This window comes from Sparus aurata, chromosome 5 (assembly GCF_900880675.1).
Source record: "Sparus aurata chromosome 5, fSpaAur1.1, whole genome shotgun sequence".
Classification (NCBI taxonomy): Eukaryota; Metazoa; Chordata; class Actinopteri; order Spariformes; family Sparidae; genus Sparus; species Sparus aurata.
The window spans coordinates 16,091,274-16,105,662 of NC_044191.1; the positions used below are offsets into that span (position 1 = coordinate 16,091,274).

Below are 14,389 nucleotides of genomic sequence, written 5' to 3' on the forward strand. Positions count from 1 at the left end.
CAGTTGTGTGTGTTTTTTGTAGGCTGGTTTTACACTGTCTTGTACATCCATGCACCTGTCACCAAACAAGCCCGGGTAACAACCCACCTGATGTCGTGGAGGCTGCTGTACAGAGGGTGATGCACCTGGTGGCTGATAACCGGCCGTGCGTGATGCTGCGGTGGCGGAAGAATGCGGGGCTCCTGGTGGGAGTGTGGGTGAGGAGGGTGGGGCTGAGGGTGGGGTGGCGCCCTCAACAGGGGAGGGGTAGGGACAGGGGGTGGAGGATGGTGTTCCTTCTTGACACTGAGAGGAGGTGGGGTTGGGAGGCGCGATCTAGGGGGCTCAAGGGGGGCCGCCGCTGCAGCGGGGGCAGGGGAGCCCGTAGGCGCCGATGCCGGGGTGGGGCTGGGCACGGGAGGCGTGAAGGGCACCTCACTATTGCTCTGCTCCTGGCTGCGCTGAAGCCCTGATACTTTGGCTGAGCTACAAGTCTTGGACTCGGGACTCTCATTCGTTGGCACACCTGAGAAGAAAAGAAACAGCGAAATGTAAGAATAACATCCACACCTAAAATAGTTAATCGATCGAAATTTGGGCATCTCAGATATTGAGCCATTTCCTGATTTAATTCAAAAACACCTGACGCCAAAATCAGATAACAGCCAAACACAGATTTTAGAGAGGAGCTTACATGATGACTGATAAGTTAAATGTAGCTCCCTTTCCTCCTTTACGATGTTGTCCCAGTGTCTTCTGCCCAAGGTTCCTCTTGTTTCCCTCTCCCTAGGTTCCATTAAGTGTTTAATCAGGTCATTTTCATGCTTGACTATAATCAGATGATCCAATTTCTTCCCGCAATCCAGTCAGTATGAATAAATCAGAGCTAATTAAAGTTAAATGTCGGCCCCTATTCAGGGCTTTGCTGAGCACACAATCTGGCATGAAATAATTATGTTTCAATTGTGCTATGAAGGGAGATCGTGGCCCCTTATCTTGGCCTCTCTGCCACCGCGCCTTTCTGTCCTCCCTTCCTGATCTTTCAGGAGATTTGGGAAAACCACAGCAAAGCACTCTGAACTCGATCACTTTGTCTTTACCATTCATCAGGGGTCTTTTCAACAGACAAGAAGCTTTTATATATCAGCATTCCACTGAATGGCGACTTTTCATACTTGAAACCGGCTGTTGCAATTTAATGACTGTAATTATATGCTGTTGTAGCAGGAAAATGAAAGTGGCGGAAAACGCAGCATCTCGACACCTTTCACACACAAAGAATCTCAAAGCACTTGTGAATCTTAATGAAAAAGAAAAGACATTTGGCGATCTCCTACTTCTCTCCAAATTAAAAGAAAAGCAGAATGGGCCACAAAGAAACCGAGTTCAAGGAGACGGTAGTGCCACGGCTAAAATAGCTAAAACACGACTATAGCTTCTCAGCTCATTAAAGTGGTGGAATTCATTTTGAGCACAGGAACATCACATGCATAGGAAAAAAAAAAAATCAGAGAAAGACAGTGTTCGCACACGGATGGAGAAAGATAGAGACAGAGGAAGAGAGAAGACAGCCTGGTGGAGATGAGGCTCTCTAAGCGGCTCTAATCTACAGCTCTGATGCGGCAGTACTTCAGTCAGAAGGCTTACTAGTGCCTCAATTAAAAAAGCTCCATGGGCACTCTCGATGGTAACAAAAAAATGAGAAGAGCTGGGAGCTGCTGTCAAGCCAGTGAGAACTCGACATGCAGCCCACTAATGGAATATCCAGTCCCTATTAACAGCCTGCTTAATCTTTCAAGGATCCTAACACCCATAAAAAGACCAATAAAAAGGCAGGGCAGAGCTTTTATTTTTTTATTTGCTGAGCTCCCCCTCCCTCGCTCTTTGCATTTTATGGGAGAACCGGGGCTGGCTAAGGTGTCACGATTTTCTAATGAATTCCGGGGTCCGGGCGTATATATAGACCTCCTGGTTTATAGGGGTCTGGGATTTGGATTAAACTGTCAGGCTCTCGCTCCCGCAAGCGGAAGAGAAAGAGGAAGACTGAAGGCGGGAGACAGAGAGACAGGCACAGACAGACAAACGGGCGAAGAAGAGGCAAATATCCACCGTCGAAATGTCGCTGCTGGGTGATGTTGCCGTGGCAACCTGTTCTCCCAGACACAATGCGAGGCAAGTGATACTGAAGGAAGTCTCGCTACGACCACTAGAAGATGGAGAGGGGTTTCTAATACTAATGCTGGGAAGCCAGGGCCACAGCGAGCGCCGGGTTATCTTAATGATGATTCTAATGGGCTCTAATGGAGGCAGGGAGGTATCGGCTCAGACCAGCCCATCGCTCATTAAAATCACTCTGGAAGCTAGGACACTTATGCAAAGACAGACACAAACACACCCACACAGACACACACACACACACACACACACACACACAGACACACACGAATGGAACAGAAGATGGACACACCAAAAAAAAAGCTGCTATTGTGGGCATACTGCATGAGCACACACAAACACAGCAGCCCCGACGTCTTCATTATAGTGAAGACGGAAACAAAGCCAGATCATCAGAGCAAATTTAGTGGAGAAAGAAAAAACATATTTAATTCCAAATAATTATTTGCGTCAGAACTGCTGGCATCATGTTAGGATGTGAAGCGGTAATGTACGTATAAATAATGAGTAATTGTGCGACAGTTCTTTAAACAGCAGGCTGTCAAGCAAAGTGAACACAGTGATACACTTACCTACTGGATTATTATTCACATTTTTGTAAGTGTTTCAGCAGCAGCCTTTTCAAGTGTAAACTAACACGTAGTGCTAACAAGATGACAGGAATTTCTCTCTGACACACGTCACCTAAGGGCTATATGTAGGAAAATCACTGCTGTTTTTCAACAAACGCCGTCCCCTTGCCGCAAAACTGCACAACTGTCAAGCATTTCAACAAACTGCCAAATGCTGCACTGTTTTGTTCTTCCTTCTCCTCAGGACATGGAACACACTTTCCCTGCAATCACACACTGAGGGGAAACAGTAGGCAAGCCACAGGCAGTCATGTGAAACAAATGCCATGCGAGTGTGCGTACAAAAACTGTGTTGTCCTGAAGCCCTGTCCCGCAAACCTGAGCAGATGGTGTGAGTGAGTCAGGCAGGTTGGAGGGCAGCCCGGTGGTGGGGGGTAACCCCCTCCCACACCTCTCCTGTTAGCTGGGTTAGTGCACCGGGGGGACAGGGACATTCCCCAGGGGGGTGTTGGCAGGTCTGCTCACCAGATGACATCTCATCCCAGTATTGATCTTTTTATAGCTCCCGTGGTCCTGCTCACTCAGGGGAATTGGGCCTTGCCCTGCACGTGCCGGGGTTTGCAGTGATATGGGGTTGGTGGTTGAAGGGGTGGAGAAAAGAGGGTAACAGGGACAAAGGTAGCAGACAGACAACAGTCCACTGGGATTGGCTGTTCATGACTGATGTGTCCAGCGGGGAGTCTGGGGTGAACACACTGTCGCTACACAGCTGTTACTGCCTCCAATATCCTTCACTTGTGACCCTGTTTGCCCCTGTGGAACATCTGGAGGGCTGGCACCGATCTGCTCCTATGTGGCTTTTACGCAGCCAGATGGCTCAGTTTGAAATGGCTTGGACCAGTCTGGAATGGAGTAGCCCATAGCTGGGCTAGGATGGGCTGGTTATTCCAAGAAACAGGACAAAAGGCTCAATAAAGGGTAAGGTGGCTGCTCGCTGTGATCAGGATATCCCTCTAAAGCATGGGCTGTTGACACAGGGCATGTCCTGAAGCCCTGGAGGACTGCACTGCAAACTTCTGCTCTGAAATGCTTTGACTTGAAAAACTGGAGCCTTTAAAAAGCATTCACTTCAAACCACTTTATCTTAAACACACACCTGGCTATCTGCAAATGGACCCAACGACCTCATGAACTAAGAGAGCCCTAGAGAATATTCTGATTCAGCTTCCAACTAAAACCCTCAGCAGACTAATGCTGTGAATGCAAATAAGTGTATTACATAAAATACCTGCTCACTGCTGACACGATGCCAGCACATACAACAGCCAGGGAAATATAACCTGTATGCAAAAAGCTCTTTCAGATTAGATACGAGGCTATGCAAATTCTCCCTGCGACAAGGGGGGTCGGGGGCTAAAAGAAGCTTAAGGCCACTGGGTGTTCTCATTTACTAGGCAAACATGGTGGTTCACTCCCTTCATGGCATTGCCAAAGCGTAAACAGTCAGGGCACTGATAAAATAAGGACAGGAACAGACAGATATTTAAATAAAGCGGCATTTCGGCTGAAAGACGTTGGAGGATGCAGAAGGTATGTGAAAATATACGCTGCCTTGATCTGTCTCCCGCTGGCTCTGGTTGACAGAATATTCTGCCGCACTTGACGGTTGAGCTCACAATGATTTGGTTTTTGTACCTCTCTAGACAAGCAATCTGCACAGAGCCAAGGCTTAGCTCACGAGTGAGTGACTGTGGAAGATGGCTATAACAGATACTGGCAGAAGGCAGGAAACCGCAGTCTTGCCAATCAACACTTCATTGCCGTGAGGTATTCAGTCATAAAAAAAAGGTGGGGCGATTTCAACGAAATCATTTTGTATGAGAGGAACAGAAGGGCTGAGCAGTGTTGAATCATTGTGCTAATAATAAAATCATAGGAGAAATTTGCAACGGCTTGCTTTCCCTCACACTATTTAATCTGCCTCGAGCATCTCCAAGCTGGTAACGAGGGGAGCCAAGGCGACGTTTTCGCAAATCACTCAGAGATGTTAATGGGGGAGTGGACGAGGAGGAAGCTGGCCAAGATAGCTAAAGAGTGGCGACAGCTGGCACGTTTCAATTATTTGTCTCTGTCTCTTCGTTGCAGCTGACAAAAGGAGTGGATGGCAGCAGAATGGGGATGGGTGTTAAGCTGTAACACGTTTACAGTCAAAGCCCAGGCATAAATTGAGAACCTAATGTTCATTTCAGAGAGCTTGCAGCTCAAGCTGCCGAATGAATCAGTTTTTCCTGCGCATATCGGATCCCAATTCAAACAGCAGCCATATGGTGCAGGACACATATGCCATTCACCTCTCATGGCACATATGCCAATATTGAGGATGGGACGTGGAGCACATCCTCAAATTGGAAAGAAGGGAGAGGGAGAAAGAAAGGGTCTAAATGTTGACAATCCAACTTCTTTTATGTCTTATACAGTCCAGCAGTGCCTCACACAACAATGTTAACCCTTAATTAACTCCTGGGTATATTGTGCTGCAGAGAAGCGAGACACCTCTACACATCCCTGTTTGTCCCTGAATCTCCGTGAGGGCCCACCCCCCTGCAGAGCTGTTTCTAGCAGAGCTCCTGTGCTTTGGGACTGCCATCAGTCTCAGCTTCTTATGAACACAGACGGGTCATCTGAGGTCAGTGCCACTGGGCCCTCCTAAATAAAACGCTGGACATCTTGGAACTTTCAACAGAAAAGCTCAAGTCTAATGGCTCCTCTGACACGGCCCACCCTGCCAGCATGGAATTTGACCCCTTTCACTGTCACTGACCCATCACCAGCCCTGGTGACCGCTCTTACCCCGAGGCTGCTGCGGACAGACAGCCAACAGGCAGGGAGAGGGAGGGGCTATCTGAACTTTAAGAATGAATTTTGTGTTGAAATGAAGGGAAGCCTTCAGGAGTTATTTGTGCAATGCTGCGAGCACTAGCCTTATCATTTCATTAATTAGCATGACACGCCTGCCTGATGGACTTGAACGCCACAGCGGCAGCTGTCTCAATTGATTACGCCAGTGGACGTGGTGCGGCAATTATCGAGGTGACTGGAGACAACGGCTGCCACTTCTAATAAAGGACTTAACTCCTGCTTCCCACATCACAGCACAGTGGTGGGAGGACAGTGGCAGCCTCCCTGTGTCTCTCATACCTTTAAGACCTTTTCAGCTTCTCTCCACGGGCTGCCGTAGAGCGCAGTGTGGGCTGTAGTTCTTGAGCAGCGTGTCAGCTTTACTTAAGCTCGCATAACGCCTGAACAGCATCACTTTGGTGCCCCACAGGAAAGCATCCTCTATTACCCCACCAACTGGCTCACAATCCACGGAGAAAGGAAGGACAGGAAGCAGGAGAGAAAGAGAGAGGGAGGAAGATGTAAAAGACACAAAGACAAGGAGCTTTAGCCAGGAACCTTCAGGTCCAAGCTGAAATGGGGGGAGTGAGTGTTCAACAATGTAAACAGAGGCACTGCTTTCCAGCCTCATTTCATGTATGAACATGCATGAAGCCCACAGCCTCTAAGTGGATATAATATTATCTTTCAGTGTCGTGCTGATTACTTCTCAATGGAAGGGAAATGGCTGGGTGAAAATCCTTCAACAAATCCTAAGTGGCATGACAGTGGGCTGAAAGAGCCTGCATGTTTTTCTTCTCCTCCTCCTCCATCTCCATTTTCTCTCCCCACTCAGAAAGCAAAGCAACAATCGGAGGCTGACAGCTCCTAACCGCTCGCCATACCTCATTCACTGTTGTGACATATGCAGCCGTTGTTATGAACTGCCATGAAAGGGGTGGAATCTTTGTCGGTATATCATATTTCCTTAAGTGTTTTGCAGTTACGGTTTGTCTGGATCATAAGCTGTGGCTTAGATTAAGAAGTTGCCTGAGCTGCTCACCTGTTTCATGCAAATACTGCAGCTATTTTCATTATGTCGAATAAAACCGTCTGACAGCCAGGAATGCTGAGGCTGCTAGCTTTTCCAAGTGGTGGTTCTACAGCAGGCACCAATGAAAAGACAAAAATCTTGTTATCAGCAAGTGCCAGAGAAATAGATGGTCAATCAACCTCCACATTTCTTCATCTCGTCATGTTTCCATGTTGAAGCATCGTGTTACTACAGGCTGGGGCTGCAGATCTTCACTATGCTGATCAGAGCTGATGGTTCATCACAGTACATGTCACAGGGCCAACAAATAATAAACTAATATATACATACATATGTGTGTATATTTATATTGTTTGGCATATCAAATTCAGTCAATAATACAATAAAAATAAACTTTTACAATCTGCTTTGTAAACGCTTACTATTAGGGACTTAACTGGCAATAGACAAGTTTTCTGCTTTAACAGACCATATCGTTATAAAATAAATGTTGCTTGCACAATGTAATGGCGGCAGAATAATGACACATCCGTGTTTAGATTGGTTTCTTACAGCTTATAGCTCCGCAATTTCTGTCTGCCACCGGGCACAAAATCTCCTGGGAAAAAGAAGGCTGATTGGCGATCCAGACAGGATGGCAGCCTGGTACCATTTCTATCTACTGTAATGCCTCCATTATAGACTGAATGAATGAATTAACCTGTGTTGATGGTAACTGCTACCAACAGTTGTCTTTGCGACAGAGACTGCAACAACTACACTTAGAAACGCTAGAAGTTTTTCTAGTTATTATTATTGATTCAATTGGTAAAGGTCCAACTAGTAAGAAAGCAGATTTTTGAGTCTCCTTTCCCAACTCATTAAATACTGTCAGTTTGGGATGGAGACTGACCTGACCTCCAATCCCAATGTGTCAGTATTTGATGCATTGACTTCCACTATACATGCAAAGCTGACCAAAAACATGTTTGGCCACTAAAAATCTACTTTGACCCTTTTACAAACTCTGTAGCAAATTATAGAGTTTCTCTGATTCTAGATCTAGGGTATATATATTCCCCTCACAGGGAAGGTGGGTGGAATGGGGTGAGATCTTAGTGGACTATTTGTCTAAAGATAGTACCCCAGTGTGCATTAAAGTGCTTGCGCTTAAGTTTCCCATCCCTGTGGGCCCCCAAAGGGAAGACGCTGTATAGACACACTGATGTAATCAATGCCTCTTCTATAGGAGGATCCTGCTGCTGAGCTGCTCCTGGGGTGCTGCTGGGTAATTAGGCTTACAGATGGAGACCCAGCAGCTGTTGAAGACTAGACTAGAGCTGCCATTTTTCCCCGCTAATGGCTACACGCCAAAAGAGCTGTGTTCTTACGAGTTACAAGCCCTTTTTTCTGCAGCAGTCGGAGCTTACGATATATCTGAAAGTAGACTTTAAAAAAGTCTACTCTCTGGTCTAGGGGGATGGGGATGGTGGATGAATTACATGTCAAGGCTGATGACACACTTAGCGGGTCGAGGTGGAGATGTTTGAAATAGCTTTCATACAGAGCTTAGCAAGACAAACACACACAAAAGCCTCCTAAAACTCAAACCCCTCCCTCTCCCGACCACCATGTTCTCCACCACAGCCGACGCAGGAAAAGACTGACAATCGGAGGGTGTATCAGGTTCGCAAACATTTGCCGTCCTTTCTTGCACCCCATTCATCATTCTTGATTAGAGAGAGAAAGCATGGCACAGAAAGAAGGATAAAGTGACCCAGACTGAGGGAGAAAGACGGGGGAGAGGCTAGTTAGTAAGGCAGAGGAGTGAGGAGAGGGAGCAGAGGGCAGGAAGTTGTGTCAGGTAAACTAATGGAGACAAGGCCCGGATCCTGACCCGTGGGGCTGCTGCCAACCTAAACCCGCAACTGACCCCCCCCATCTCCACTAAGCCCCAGCAACACACACAGGTAGCAACACACACACATACAGAGGTAGGAGACTCTGGGTCTGCCCTCCTCCAGCCCAAGTGGACAAGGAACATTAACAACAGCCTGCACGTTTTCAGGGCTGCGATGAGCTGCCGCATTTCACCGTGGCGTGCCAAGCGAAGAATTGATTTGTTTGGAGTGTGAAGGTGGCGTGTCAGTTTGGGGAAATGTGTGAATGTGAGTATGTCTGTGAGGAGAGGGGGCTGCACAGTGAAACAGGAGCGAAATTGGACTCTGAAACGAGCCAAATCGTTCGTGAGATGAAACAGACTACACCAGAAGAAAAAAAAAAAGCAACAAGACAAAACAAAACAACACACGGCCCCAGAAAAAGTGTCGAGCAAGGCAGGCTGGCACAAAAGCAAAAAAAAAAAAGGAGAAACAAAACAAAACAAACACACTTTTCTTTCTGCTCGACATATTTCAGCCTGCAGACGACAAAACAACAGTGAGAGAGTTAGAGGAATCAAAATCAAACCGCTAAGTGTGTCTGACTGTTTCATGAATCCGTGTCGAAGCGGAGGCTCCACACCACATCAAACCCTGTAAATTCTCCTGAAAGCCTCCTCTCTCCCTTTAGCAGCCAGCGCTTAGATTATTGTGTGCAGCTAAAAGGTAAGTGCTGGGAGTGTCACACTTGAGAGTGTGTTTTAAGCACCATAAAGTATCAAGACCCAGATGGCTCATCCTCCCTGAAAAACATGTCCACTCTACCTCGGCTCCAGTACCACCTGCTACCAGGATTAGGTCAGTGCTACACCGGCCCGGCACACTAATACAGTGTACCGCAGCTGATAGGGAGCCCAGGGCACTTCAGCACTTGCCCAACACGTAACAGCTGATGAGTCAATACCTGTATCATTAGTGATAGCGATAGCTTTATATAGATCTTTTCCAAAAACACAGGGAGCCACAATTTCAGATGTAATTTCTCACTGTTAGGCTTTAACAGATGCGGTTTTCTGCAGGCCAATACAGATGCTGATTGTTTCGAATACAAGACATCTGGCTTTGATTAATCTGTGCCAATATGTTTAGTAAATAAATAAACAAAAGCTTAGACATATTTTTGAACACTAAAACTGAAACCACGTCTAGTAGTAATAATAATATTAACGATAAAGTACATTGATATTGCCTACATTTTAGAGATGTTCCAATATGATACAGAGAAGCAATCTGGTGAGTGTTAAATAAAAAAAAAAAATATATAAATATCAACAGCTGTATACCACTAACACTGTATGATGTTACCTTACGGATCTGCTTGAAGTTACACAAATCACTTTCTGTTAACGTTGGGCTGCACTATTAATCTAAATATTATGGAAATTGGGCAAAGTCCAACAGGAGCTGTAATTCTTTATTAAAGGTCAAATGTGTGACAAAACAGCATTATAATGAGGCACTGCAGTTCTGCAGAGATGCCCCGACCACCTCTCTAGGTGTAAGAAAACACGTTTTACAGACCTCAATTTATGTTATGGGTTTCTTGAAAAAGATTACTACAATGATCTTTATACTGTATATGATCAAAGTGCATCATGCAGAGGCAGGTAAGGAAAATGCCAGGTAATGACACGAAAGTGAGCAAAACACGCAACAAAAAGACGGCTCCAATAACAACTTCTTTAACGCACAGAAGCTATGTTTTGAGTAACAAGCAACATCGCACAAAACATCACTTTTTGTTTCAAATCAGTCTAACCCCGGTCGATACTGCTGATGCTGCTCTGTGTAGAGCTCTGTATCGGTCATGTGGCATTGGAGCCACTTCCCTCCCTCCGTCCCAAAGTAAACAGCAGTGAAATCCCAGTCCTGCTGCTCACCCCCTCAACACAGCAGCACTAACCCAACAGCCGGGGAGGTTAGAGCCCATGCTCTGCTGAATGGGGTATTACAGTCAGTCAGAGGCCATTAGAGGCCCCACCACCAGGGCCCAGTGCAGGGAATTCACCAGTAGCCAAAAACAACAGCCAAACAGATGACCGCTTGAATATGGGAAGCGACCACACTGTGCACCTTCTTCTTCTTTTTTTTTTTTTTAAACCTTCCCTGAAATGCCCAAAATGGAGGCCCCCATGTCTCCGCGAATTACCAACCTGTCTGTTAAAGAACACTAGGACGATTAATGGCACTCAAGCCCTGTGAAACAGCGGACCAAACACAAGCCCTTTCTCAGCAGTGTGTCGGGTTACTGCTTTCAGTTCAAGGCTAAAAGCTGGGCTTGATCGCAAACCTCTCCAAACCAACCCCTCTAACAAACCCACTGTGCTCGTCCAAACCTGTGGTATTGCCTCTAGACAGACTGGCTCTGATAAGCCACTGACAGAAACATGGATGCTAAAATGCTACCACTGGCAAAGGTACGAAGCTTCAAAATACTGAACAAACAGGAGAAGAAGACCACCCATCTCGAAATCCTTGGAAACTACTTTATACGGCAGGCTGATATTACTGTTTGATTTGGGATCTTGTTTCCTGGGTTCATCTCCTTTCTCCCCACAATCCTCTCTGGCACGTCCTTCTAATGCACGGATGTCCTTGTCCGTCAAGGAATCTGAAGCATTTTACATCCGCTCTGTTCCTGGCGATGGTTTTCCAATCTTTATAAGCTTGTGTGAACCGCTTCCCAAAATGTCCAATCCATTACAAGCATGTTTGTAATATCCATCTAGGCTGATGACTGTCCCCTTGCCAGTGATTGTACATTATCCAAGCGTCGTGTTTGGCCACAATCGCCTACCATCTGGCTTTGTCAATGAGCGTTACAGCCTCATCTGCAAACAACATTGGCTCTGAACTGCTCGACACAGATGAGCTTAAAACGCACATAGCGGGGAACTGAGGATCTTCATACAAATGCAGGGCGGAGGAAAAACCCACTCTCGTTGGCAGAGTGACTGCAGCTTGGAAGAAAGGATTAAAAACAAGAAAACCTGCAAGTGATCACAGGCGACACGCTTTACATTTCAGGCCTGACAGTAGTGATAAGACGCTGGTCATGTATTCTCCTAAGTAAACAATGAAAATGCCTTCCACACAGCAGCTGGCTGTGTCTCCAGTGGAGGAGGAGGATTAAGATTAGACAGAAGATGTGATGAGAGCTACTGTTCTCTAGAGTTATCCTTTCTAAATTCTTCCCTTTATCCCCGCTAAAAAAACAAGAAACACAAGGAGCCTACATACATTTTAACCAATGATTTCTCCCTGTTGAGATGGGAATTAACCTGTGTTTCTCTATTGGGCAAGCCAGCTGCAGGGGATGCAGCTTATCTGCCTTAAAGTCTTTGATTTCCTCACTCACTGCTGACACATCTGCTCCCTACACATGGCTAAGACCAAGGTTTGTAGTGAAGCAGTTAGTGAACTAAACCACAGTAAGATGCTGTGAAGAGGGGTTGGGCTCAGCATGCAGATTTGCTGTCAATGGGATTTGCTTGTGGAAGCCATTTTGTGATTTATCTCTACTCTGGAATCCTTTGCCCATCGAGCTTAGCCAAAAAACTCCTCATATCAACTAATATCTTAAGCTTTTGTCTTTAATACAGTAAACCTATTAACTGGGGTCAGCCTTGAGAATACCTTCTCCCTGCTGTGTGCTTGCAATTGATGGGTGCATAAATAGAAATGTCAGCTCGGGTGTGAGTCTCACCTCTGGGTCAATGTCACAGTGAAAAAAACAACACATGTGCTAATAGTGTGATTGGTGAAGGGAATCGTGAGCACTCAGAGGCCAGGGTCGCACGTAGTTTAAATCTTATCATTCAAATGGAGCAATTTGTAAGAGTTTTGGTTCAATACATCCAAAGAATTAACTGATCACAAGAAGAAATAACGGTTTTGATGATATGTCAAAGACTTCCATTTGTTGTATTACAGAGCAGCACGTCCTGTCTCATAACACCACTCTGAGCGCCCAGTCTGGACCGCTAGCTGCAGGGCTGACTAACTAACTGCAGCTATAGTTGGCAGTAATTACAGTTTCTGGGCCGATATGCTTCTCCCTGTTCGTTAAGAGTGACGTTTGACAGGTGGTCAATTCTGAAATATGGCCCCTTTAACCTGAACCTGAACTGAGGAGACAGTATCGAAAAGCCTCAGGGGTGCACTGGCCTAAAACATTGGAAATGTGTGGGAAATTTGGAGATTATTATGGATTACTGCAATAATGCAAACAGAGCTGATAAAGAGAGCTGATTATAGAAAGTCAGACTGCTTCATTCACATAACAACACAGCATCCACACTCTCCAAGACAGTAGGTGGCAGCCTGCACCTTTAAAGTGAGAGAAAGGAGGAAAATAAGAACAAGAACAAGTGCTCGCTGTTGCTACGCTCATAAAGTCGACCTGCTCATCCAGAGCCAGGCAGTGTGGATGTTTTTTACACAACACAATTGCAATGCGCAGTACATGTTTCACAAGGGTTCAGAGAGGAGAGCTACAGTTTATGAGTTTGCAACACATGTTATTAGAGTTAGGGAATATCAAATCATCCATCTTTGCTTATAACATCTAAGCCTCTCTCACCCTCAGGCGCACATAAATGAGTGTGGGGCTTCTTTTAAAAAAATACAAAAATATGAAATCATCAGGTATCTATCCATCTGTATGGTCCATCCCTAACTCTGTCTTATACGCTGTGAAGCTGTCTGTGTATGCCAACCTGTTGTTTAACAGTAGGCAGGGGAGCTGCAGCATTACAAACTGAAGATGTACAAACAAAATGCTGCTCATGCTCCTGACAACTTACCTCAAAACTCCCCCATGGCCTTTAGTGATTTTGTAATTGCTCCCTCTCCGCAGCTAAAGCTGAATCCATATTCAGTCAATGAACACAGAGCCACACAATGGAGCCTAATCACATGGCCCTTCAATGTGACTCCCATTTTCTGTCACAATAGCTGATCACCACCCACGGGCTTGCGACACAGATGACAGGGACTGATAGGACTGACTGACAGGTGTCAAGCGTCCTGACATGTAATGGCTAACAAAGACAAGAGGGAGAGGGAGTTTTCTGCGTCACGACCGAAGCTCAACCGGCACCAACCCAATACTCCAAACAGGGGCGAAGTCAATATTTCATGCACACTGGGCTCTTTGCACCGAGCGTGCACTTTTCTAATGGATATAATGGTGCTCTAAAGGGGCCCCCGAGTGCACACGGGGATAGCATGACATATTAGCAATGACTTTACAAGCCAGCTAATTGCCGTGCATAGTAAATCAGGAGTGTCTTTGAAAAACAGGCGCTTGTAAGAGCTGCTGCAGCTTGACATCACTTCCTGAATCACACAAAACCAAACAATTCCCTCCAGTCAGCTTTTCGAGGTGCCGGGCCATAGAGGGATTATGGGTAATGCGGCTCGGTCCCTTTGACTGCCTGCCACTCTACATAAATAATACATGGCGACGTAATCGTAATTTAAAACGCTATAAATATTGAAGAAGAATTAAAATAATTTATGGCACACCGCAGCGTAACAGGATGTGTGTGAGTGTATGTGTGTGGGAGTGTTTTGTCTCCTTTCACTCCTCTCTCGCAGCGTACGGTGAAACGATGGGCAGCGGCGGTGCAAGCTGGGAATTCTGTAATTGCTTTTTCTGTCCCTGAAGCAGGCCTTCCTGCTTTAAATCAAAAAAGGCAATCTCTGTCAGTAATGGCTCAATTAATAATTAAACACGTGTCTTATCTCCGCCGAGCTCCCCCTATTTATTTTCATCTCTCCGACAGGGATGGCTGCACAAACAGCATTAG

General features: G+C 46.0%; 1 protein-coding gene across 13 annotated transcripts in view; it reads right to left on the bottom strand.

Moving 5' to 3' along the window:
* Nucleotides 1-14,389, bottom strand: part of fbrsl1 (fibrosin-like 1) — a 290,251-nt gene that overhangs the window by 17,361 nt on the left and 258,501 nt on the right. For all 13 annotated transcript variants that reach the window (XM_030416274.1, XM_030416278.1, XM_030416270.1 and 10 more), the window contains one exon: nucleotides 88-505. In XM_030416274.1, the coding sequence (XP_030272134.1) occupies nucleotides 88-505 (418 nt within the window). The remainder of the gene's footprint in view (nucleotides 1-87; nucleotides 506-14,389) is intronic.